The sequence below is a fragment of the Bos mutus genome, chromosome 22, assembly GCF_027580195.1.
Source record: "Bos mutus isolate GX-2022 chromosome 22, NWIPB_WYAK_1.1, whole genome shotgun sequence".
NCBI classification, from domain to species: Eukaryota; Metazoa; Chordata; class Mammalia; order Artiodactyla; family Bovidae; genus Bos; species Bos mutus.
In genome coordinates, this window is record NC_091638.1 from 11,793,194 (window position 1) to 11,802,381 (window position 9,188).

The following is a 9,188-nucleotide window of genomic DNA, read 5'->3' on the forward strand; positions in this document are numbered from 1 at the left end:
GGCGGGGGACACCCATCTTGGCACAGAGGGTGCATCTGTGGGACGGCTTGCTTCTCGAGGAGGGCTTAAAGCCTGGTTTCTGGGCAGCTGGGCACCTCCAGCCCAAGGTGGCTGGCCGGGCAGGGCTGAGGGTGGCACATAACTGGTGCCCATGGGCTTGGGCAGTGCCCCCAGCACAGAGCTGTGGCCGGGCCACCCCGAGACGCTCCACCTGGACTTCGGCTCGGCAGTGCCACTATGGACCCGTGTGAACCGCCGGCTCTTCCTGACCAACTGCTCCCCGATACAGACCCCTTTCACCCTCGAGTTCGAGTACTTTGGGAGCCCCGTGAACAGCCTGAGCCAGAAACCCAGCCCGTAAGTCCGGCTGTTTTCAGCGACTGTTCCCGGGGAGGACGCAGCCACGGGTTGCCCCACTGGGCCTCCGTGTGGCTTCGGCGGGTGTGAGTCGCCGGAGGAGGGTATCTGCAGGTAGACTTGGACAAATGCAAGAAGTAGGGGGCCCTGCCTGCCCGCCTCCCAGGCCTTGAGAGGAAAGCGGGGCGTGTGGCCCCTTCTGGTCAGCCTGGGCTGCCAAGGCGAGGGCTTTGCATAGACCAGGCGGTCCTGGGGCCCTCAGATGAGGAAGAAGTTACTGTAGGTGGAGGCAACAGTGGGCAGAGGTGGAGTGAGGCATGTTGCAAAGCTGTAGCTTGAAATCAATCACATTGGAAGTATGTATATCCCAGAAGTTAGCTCAGCTTGCCCACTGCAGACACCTCCCCTCAGGTCTCCTAAGGTAGGGGCAGTGGGGGGCAACTTCTGACTGCTGGGGGTGGGGGCTGCCACGAACAGTTCCTTAGCCATGAATTTGTCAACTGCAGAAAGTTAGCATGTGAAATGGTGGGATAGATGTCCGCAGGAGACTAGAGACGGCCTATTGCAGAAGGCTGGGTAAAGGCTGGGAGTCTGGACTGGGTCTGCATCCTGGGGTCACCAGGGCACAGAGCCTGCGGGTCAGGGGTCCCTGCCCTGGAGCACTCCTGATTTTGTTAAGACTGGCAGGCAGCCTGCCGCTGAGATGCTTCAGGTGGTAGGGTGCCGAGGGAGCGAAGACCACAGGTGGAGGTGAAGAGGAGCCCTGACCGGCTCTCGCGGGAGGAGAAGCAGGGCCACCTTCCTCTGCTGGAAAGCTGGGGGGAGGGGGATGCTGGTTGCCTGGGGAGATGGCTGAGGTCTGGGCAAGGGCCTGGATGGCTTGATGCGATTTCCGTACCCTTCTTGTCAAGCCCCGACATGCCTCCTGCCCTGCTGAAGACGGCACGGATGCGGGAGCTCTTGGCCAAGCGCGAGCAGTGGGGTAAGAGCCCAGGCCCAGCCAGAGCAGGGTTTTGTGGGGCCTTTGAGGATGTGGGCCACCTGCTGCAGGAAGGGGACCCTGGCCAGAGAGAGTCACTCCTCAGTGTCCTTTCTAGTCAGGTTCCTGAGATGGCCATGGCTTCCACCGAACAGCACCCCCTTTTTAGAACACGGCCACCTTCTTGCTAAGGAAGAGGGCCTGTGCACAAGGTCTGGCTTTGATTTGGGATGGGTGGTGGCTGGTGGCTTAGGAGTGAGGGCTCCCACTTGGCCTCGTGGCGGGTGAGAGAGCTGGACCCTGGACCCCAGGCTTGCAGGAGGAGAGTCTCTTTAGGTGGAGTAGGGAGAGACTGCAGGGTGGCTTGTCTGGTTCAGTGCTTTGCTGACACTTGAGGGTTGGGACCTCTTTCCTCCCCTGGGGGTGCTGCATCCCCATTCCTGGGTCTCACTGCAGAGTTTATGGAAAGCATGCTGTCCCATGGGAAAGGAGCAGCCTTCTTCCCCCACCTCTCCCAGGGCGTGCTGGGCGCCCACCAGAAGCTCAGCATCGATCTCACTGCCTGTGCCAACATGTGGGGGGAGTACTGGGATAGTCTCATCTGCACGGTAAGCACGGGCGGGCGGGCGGGTGGCCTGGGGCACAGGGACCCCCACCCTGGCCCCCACCTGCAGGCTCACTCTCCTCCAACACCCAGCCCTCAGCCTCACAGGCCTCACCAAGTAGAAAGGTGATGCCCGCTGAGCTCGGGATGGGCCTTTGCGCTGGGCAGCAGCCCTGGGATTCCTGCAGGAGGGGTCCCGTGAGCAGGAGAAGCACCAACATCTTTGCCCATGAGGTCCCCTTGAGGCTGGGACCATACTTAGGAGGGCTGAGGAGTCAGATGGGCTGCCTGCCCTGGCCAGAATCTGAGATCCAGAGTGGGCAGTAAGCGTGGAAACGGCATGGCCTCCCAGAGCCACAGCCTCACCCAGGCCTTGGTGAGGCCGTCGTTCATTCCCTGTCAGCCCATTCATTGACTCCGCCATTCAGCATGAACTGAGACCTTATATGTACAGGTTCCTGTGTGGTCCCCTGGACTGTGGGGGTACCAGGGTGAATAACACAGCAGACCACCCCAGTAGGGAGCTCCTAGTTTAGGATGAAGGGGTGAAACGTGTTCCAAGTCCCATGTCATTTAATTATTGCAGATTTTCTTGAACTGTTTAGTAAATTGGACAGGTGAGTTATGGTAGTTATTTGCTTTAAACTGTGCTCTATCCAATGACCAAGTGGTGATCACCTTAATATACAGAGTTCTTAACAATAAGAGGGGGTGGCACTCAAGGGGCAAAGGGTCATAATAGGCAGTTCAAGAATGACAGCTAGAGATGGCCAGTGAACATGAAAAGTACTTCATCAGCACTGCTAAAGGGGAAGACCCTGGTGGTCCCGTGGTTAGGACTCGGCATTTCCATGGCAGGGGGCCCGAGTTCAGTCCCTGGTCTGGGAACTAAGATCCATAAGCTGCATGACGTGGCCAAGAAAAAAGAAGCGAGAATGAAAGACACCCTGAAATACTGGTTTTGTGAGATGAGCAAGGTTTAAAATTGTCGATGGAGGTGCAGGGAAGGGTGCCCATGGGCAAGGGGGGCTGCTGGGAAGTGTGTGCCCTTCAGAGGCACCTGTGCAGGGCGCTGGGGACGCACATTTAAAGTCGCCCCAAGGAAAGAAGTGGATACACGAACAAACAAGTTTCATACCAGGCTTCTTTTTCTTCTCGGCATTGTTTATAATAGAAGGGGAAGAAAGGAGACAGTGTAGACACGTGTCCACCAGGAGAAGATCAGATAAAACGTCAGGCTACATCTATACACTGGGATTCCCACAGCCAGTTAAACAATGCCGTAAACCTTCATTAGTAAAATTATCGTATGTGGTTAAAAGAAAAAGATTACCAAAACGAAAGCATGCCCCCAATGCCCCTCATTTATATGTGTTTTATGCACACAAGTCTAGACAGTTCTAACTGAAATACTCACAGCGAGTCATGCTGTGGGGTGGGATAGGATTATGGGTGAAATATAGTCTATGTTAAATTTTTAAAAATAAGTGATTTTGATTAGCAGAGAAAATAATCATTATTTCCATTTAAAAGATGAAGAAATTTCATCCAAAGGGCCATCAGAGGCCAAAGGCCATCAGGGTGGGAGGCAGTGGTCCCCCATGCAGACCCTGGGCTGGCTGGAGGAGGGGATGCGGTGCCTCGGGGACGCGGCGGCAGCGGGGGATGAGGGAGAGGACTGGTGTGCGTCTGCAGGTGGGAGGCCTGCCTCCAGCAGTCATCCCAGTGCGCATGGCGGTGGTGGGCTGCCCCATCAGCTCCCAGAGGACCACCTACTACACCACTGACCAGACCCAGAGGGAGCCCATCATCAGGTACCACTCCTTCCCCACCTCCCCTCCGCTAACCCCGGAACCCTTTGGCCTCCATCCCGGCTGTCCACACCGACTCATTGCTGCCCAGCTGGCCCAGTGCCACCCAGCCCAAAAGCCCCTGGCCAGGGCTGCCCCAAAGGAGACAGGCCTCAGGGGCATGGCCGTGATCTGCACGTCTCAGAGGGCTCTGGGGGGACAGGAGTGAGCAGTCGGTGTCGCCCGAGGTCAGGGCCGCGCTCAGGGCCCCTCACTGGGGTTTCTGTGGTTGGCAGGGCGGTTGGAGAGTGGGAAGGGGGGTGACTGGACCAGTGAGCAACCCTGGGTCACGGTTCACTGAGGAGCGGTGACTGGGCCAGTGAGCAGCCCTGGGTCACGGTTCACTGGGGGGTGGTGTTGGGGTGGGCCTCCAGCCCTGGGGCTCTGTGACTCCAGGGTGAAGACAGGGTGAGGCTCCTCCCTGCCCAAGCCCCGGCCCTCCTCTCTGAGGTGAATCGGCCTGCGAGGTGTGCGCTGATCCTGGTCCCCTGCCTCCAGGTTCGGCACCCGGGTCTCTGGAGGAGACCCAGTCACCCGGATCCTTCGCCTGAATAATTCCAGCCCCTGTGGTGAGACGCTCATGAGAGAAATTGGGACTCTTGCTACAGGCTGTGCCAGGTGGGGGCCAGGATGGGAGGGCAGCTAATGGCCCACAGCCTGGACCCTGGAGTCCAGTGGGCCTGAGGTACGGAGAGAGGACCTCAAGGGCTAAGGTGGGGAGTGGCCAAGCCGGTCAGGGGTCGTCAGAGCCACTTCCACCTTGAGGCCAGGACTTGCCTTTGCCTGTGGGACCTGGTGTCTTCCACTGTGCCTGGGCCAGACGCCCGCCCTGGCCACATTCACTTGGTGTTGGACAGAACTTGCAGAGGACACCTTTTCCTTTCAGCCAGCAGCCCCTGTGCCGCTTGCTGGGAGCTAAAGGATGGAGGGAGAGAAGGCAGGGGCTGCACGGGTGGGAGGAGCCAGGAAGTCAGCAAATAGGCCAGAAGGAAAAGCGGCTGTAGGGAGAGCACAGGGAGGCCTGGCTTTGTGCATTTGGACATGAAAGCTGGTCTTGGGACCCGGAGGACAAGGGGTGATGGAGCCGACGGCATAAGCCTGTAGACTTGAAACAAGAATTGCCTGGAAGTGACATGGGGAAACGAGGACCCCACCAGTCTGTCCGGGAGAACTGGTGGCCTCTGGGGCCTGCAGGGAGTGAGGCCCAGGCAGGAGTCGTCTTCTCTTTCCTTACTCCTCACCTCTTTCACCTGCATCTGCCCCAGACATCCGCCTGGACTGGGAGACCTACACTCCAGAGGACAGGGAGGACCGGCTGCTGGAGCTGCTGGTGTTCTATGGGCCGCCCTTCCCGCTACGTGACCACGCTGGGAATGACCTCCTGTACCCCGAGACCCCGGAGAGCAGCGGCTCCTTCTGGTCCCCAAGTCCCTCCGAGTCTGAGTCCAGCCGTGAAGCCACCCCATCTGTGAGCAGGGGTGGCAGGTGGGCTGCTGGGCCAGGTCAGTGGGTCTCAAGCTGAGCCTCAGCGACTCCCTTGACCATAGGCCGAGGGCAGCTCCAGTGCTGGCGCCCCCCAGAAGATCATCTCAGTCATCCTGCGAGGGCATGAGGGGGTGCCCTCTGACCACCTGTTTTCCATCAGCCCCAAGCAGGTGGTGAGTGGGTGGGGTTGGGAGCTTCGGGGAGCATCCCCCAAGCAAGGCTGGGGAGGGGGGCGGTTGTGCAGCGCTGAGGCTGCTTTGTCTGCCAGGTGGTCCCTGCGGGGGGCAACAGCACCATCCACATCTCCTTCACACCCGTGGTGCTGGGCCCTGGCGTCCTGCACAAGGTGGAGTGTGTTGGCTATGCCCTGGGCTTCTTGAGCTTGGACGATGAGGTGAGCACTCTGGGCCTGGGGAGGGCTTCCCCCTACCCCACCCCACCCCACCTCACCTCTCAGGACTCCAGTGATGGGGCCTGGGCTTGGTAGGTGGAGAGGGAGCTTCCGGGCCGGAGGCGCCGCCTGCAGGACTTTGCCGTGGGACCCATGAGACTGGACCTGCATGGCTACGTCAGGCCGGCGCAGTGAGTCCGCAGGGCCGCCTAGCCCGCCTCCTGCCCCTGGTGGGGAGCAGCCTCCTTGGGCACTGCTGGGGACCAGCCCAGGCCTTGGGAACAAGAGGTGGGCACGGGAGGGCGGGGCCGGCCAGGGGCAGGTGAGGCCCAGAGGCCGTCCCGGCTGTCGCCGGCAGGCTGAGCGTGGACTGGGACTACGGTGGCAGCATGGTGTTCCAGCAGCAGGCCAGCGACCTCATCCCTGAGCAGCCCTGCGCCGGGGTGAGTGTGCAGCCGCCCTGCCCTCCCGCGTCACCCAGGTGCCCCCCACCAGCCCTCTGGGGGCAGAGCCTCACAGTCTGAGTGCCCCCTTCCTGCGGTTGCCAGGTGCTGAGTGAGCTGGTGACCACCCGCCACCTGAAGCTGACCAACACCACGGAAATCCCTCACTACTTCTGGCTCCTGGTCTCCAAGCCCTTCTCCATTTCTCAAGACGGGGCGAGCCGCAGCCACCGGGCCCTTGGCTGGAAGCAGGAGGGTGAGGAGATGGCAGCAAGGGGCAAGCAGCTGGTGCTCCACCCACAGGAGAACATGCTGGTCAGTGGCAGCATCTGCGGTCCCCGCCTGGGGGGGCACACACTCCTGGGCTGGGAGTCACCTTCCTCTCACGTTCCCGCACGTGTATGTACAGACAGCATGGCAACAGAGTACCCTCCCAGGGCTGTACTCAGACACAGACATCGGTAGTATCCAGGCCCCGCCATGCCCTACACACTCAGGGGCCAACTCCCCAGACAGACAGACAAGACTCCATCCAGCGCACGTGCGCGCACACACCCACACCCACTGTCCCACACACCCACAGTCCCACCCCCCACCCCCGTCTCACACACACACCCCACCATCCCACACCCACCGTCACACACACACCCCACCATCCCACACCCACCATCACACACACACACCATTCAGCACATATACACCATCCCACACACACCCACCGTCCAGCACACCTTCTGCACAGGGCTCTCCGCATGTAGATATGCCCAGATCTATCAGAGCACACACTCAGGAGCCCTGGATGCACCAGTCTGCCATCTCCTCTGCCCGCGTCCTGGTCCTGAGAGCACCACGTAGCACAGACCCTCCCCGCTCACCTGCCCTCTTGCAGGGTTTCATCACTGTCTTTCCATAAACATAAGGCACACTGTTCCCAGGAACCCCCCTCCAGAGATGAGAAGAAGGCCAGGGAGTAAACTTGTGGAGCTAGGTCCACAGACCTGGGTTTGGGAGCCACGTGTCCAAGGCCCTTCCCGTGAGGCCTGTGATACCTCAGCCCTCTCCCCACAGCCACCAGGGTGACCCCTGAGCAAGGCTAAGCTGACTTCGTGTCCCACGCTTGAAACTCAGCTGGGGCCCCTTACTGCCCTCAGGACAGACACAGGCTTGCCCTGGGCCTGCGGGCTTGCACACAGCCCTGGTCACCCGAGGGGAGGACAGCTCCATTCCTCTGGCCCCTCAGCTCCTGACAGCTGCTGGGCATGGAGCAGGGCCTGCAGGCCATTCTGGGTCACAGGCTGAGAGGGGACCAGGCCGGGCCTGCAGGAGGGAAGGGTGGAGCCCCAGGTGCGCAAGCTGTTGCCCGCCTCCAGCAGCCTGAGGTGACAGCTCGCCCACAATCTGCTCAGGTGAACGTGTCCTTCTCGCTCTCCCTGGAGCTGCTGTCCTATCAGAAGCTCCCGGCTGACCAGATGCTGCCCGGAGTAGACATTCAGCAGAGCCCAAGTGGAGAGAAGCAGATGGTGTTCACACAGAACCTGCTGCTGGAATACAGCAACCAGACCTCACAGGTGAGTCCCCAGCCTGGCTCACGTGTTAAAGAGGGGCACCGGGCTGAGCTCTGCTCAGGTGGAGTCAGCGGAGGACCGACCCCAATCGTCTGGCACGTGGAGAGATGGGGTCATCTCCATCCTTACCGGCCTCGGGAGCTCAGAGCCAGGTGGGGTGCTGGAGGGTGCAAAATCAGGGAAGGCTTCCTGGAGGAAGAGGCGGCACGTGAAGCCTGCACATTGTTTAATGGAGAAAGCAGGGGACCAGGCCAAGGGAGTGGCCTGACGATGCTGACAGCAGCTGAGGGATGCCTCTGGGGCTTGTCTGGGACTGTGTGCACCAGGTGAGAAAGCCATGGGCCTTGTCCTGTGGGCTGTGACAAGCTCCACACTCCAGCCCCACAAGCTTCTGAGGGGAGAGGCCAGGGGGAAAGGTGAGAGGGCCCAGAGCCCAGGAGGAGCAGAAGGCTGGATAAGGGGGGCGGGTAGGCAGTGAGGTGACCCGGGCAGGGAGTGGAAACCACAGCGCTGGATCAGGGGAGGAGGGAGCAGACAGCGCCTCCCTGGCCGCCTTCCTCCCACCAGCGGCGGTGCTGCCCGTGGGCTCCTCAGAAGCTGCTGGGCAGAGGGCTGGCAGGGTCCCGCGTCCCTGCTCCTCCCCCGGGTGGCCGGCTCTGTCCCCAGGTGGTGCCCCTGCGGGCCGTGGTGGCCGTGCCCGAGCTGCAGCTCTCCACCAGCTGGGTGGACTTCGGCCCCTGCTTCGTGAACCGGGGCCAGGCCCGGGAGGTCTACCTCATGAACCTGAGTGGCTGCCGAAGCTATTGGGCTGTGCTGACAGGTGTGTTAGGCCCTCCTCCCCAACTCCGCTAGACTGAGACCCCCAGGAAGGGGCCTGTGGCCCTGTGCTGGTAGGCCAGACCCCCTGGGAGTTGCTGCGCTGACTGCCACTTCCCCCATCGGAAGTGGTCCCCCCCGGGGTGGTGGGCAGCAGCAGAAGCACCAAGAGGTGGGGTCAGTGCCGCAGGCGGTGCGTGGAGCTGCCTGCGCGTCCTCCCCATCCTGCAGGCCAGCAGGAGCCAGACAGGGACCCCGTGGCCTTCAAGGTGTCCCCAAGCAGTGGGCTGCTGGAAGCACGACCAGTCAACGCACCCCCCACCTCTGTCACCCTCCAGGTTTCCTTCACCGCCAGGTATGGCCCCCCCACGACCTGGCTGGCGCTGCCCCCCAGAGCCCTGGGCCAGCACCCCTCCTGATTTGAGCCCCGGCTTCCCACAGGAGCTGTGAGCTGTACGAGTCCACGCTGGTGGTGGAAGGCGTGCTCGGGGAGAAGCCGTGCACCCTGCGGCTCCGGGGCCGCGGCTCATATGACGAGAGACATGCTTCACCCCAGCACCAGCTCTGAGGCTCTGCCCTCAGCCCCCAGCCCCGGAAATAAACGTGGCCTGGAGCTCTGGAGCAGTTTACTGGGCATGGGCCTCTGCTGGGGAACCTCTGAACGGCTCCTGGGATGGAGGGACCCCTCCAGGCCTGCG

General features: G+C 61.3%; 1 protein-coding gene across 1 annotated transcript in view; it reads left to right on the forward strand.

Annotated features, from left to right (window-relative positions):
• Positions 1–9,058, forward strand: part of DLEC1 (DLEC1 cilia and flagella associated protein) — a 98,816-nt gene extending 89,758 nt beyond the window's left edge. The window contains exons 24-38 of the mRNA XM_070358927.1: positions 166–357; positions 1,269–1,339; positions 1,793–1,944; positions 3,636–3,754; positions 4,289–4,359; positions 5,056–5,258; positions 5,338–5,448; positions 5,544–5,669; positions 5,763–5,857; positions 6,025–6,109; positions 6,215–6,424; positions 7,516–7,677; positions 8,341–8,494; positions 8,722–8,845; positions 8,932–9,058. Of these exons, the coding sequence (XP_070215028.1) occupies positions 166–357; positions 1,269–1,339; positions 1,793–1,944; positions 3,636–3,754; positions 4,289–4,359; positions 5,056–5,258; positions 5,338–5,448; positions 5,544–5,669; positions 5,763–5,857; positions 6,025–6,109; positions 6,215–6,424; positions 7,516–7,677; positions 8,341–8,494; positions 8,722–8,845; positions 8,932–9,058 (2,002 nt within the window). The remainder of the gene's footprint in view (positions 1–165; positions 358–1,268; positions 1,340–1,792; positions 1,945–3,635; positions 3,755–4,288; positions 4,360–5,055; positions 5,259–5,337; positions 5,449–5,543; positions 5,670–5,762; positions 5,858–6,024; positions 6,110–6,214; positions 6,425–7,515; positions 7,678–8,340; positions 8,495–8,721; positions 8,846–8,931) is intronic.
• The last annotated feature ends 130 nt before the right edge of the window (positions 9,059–9,188 follow it).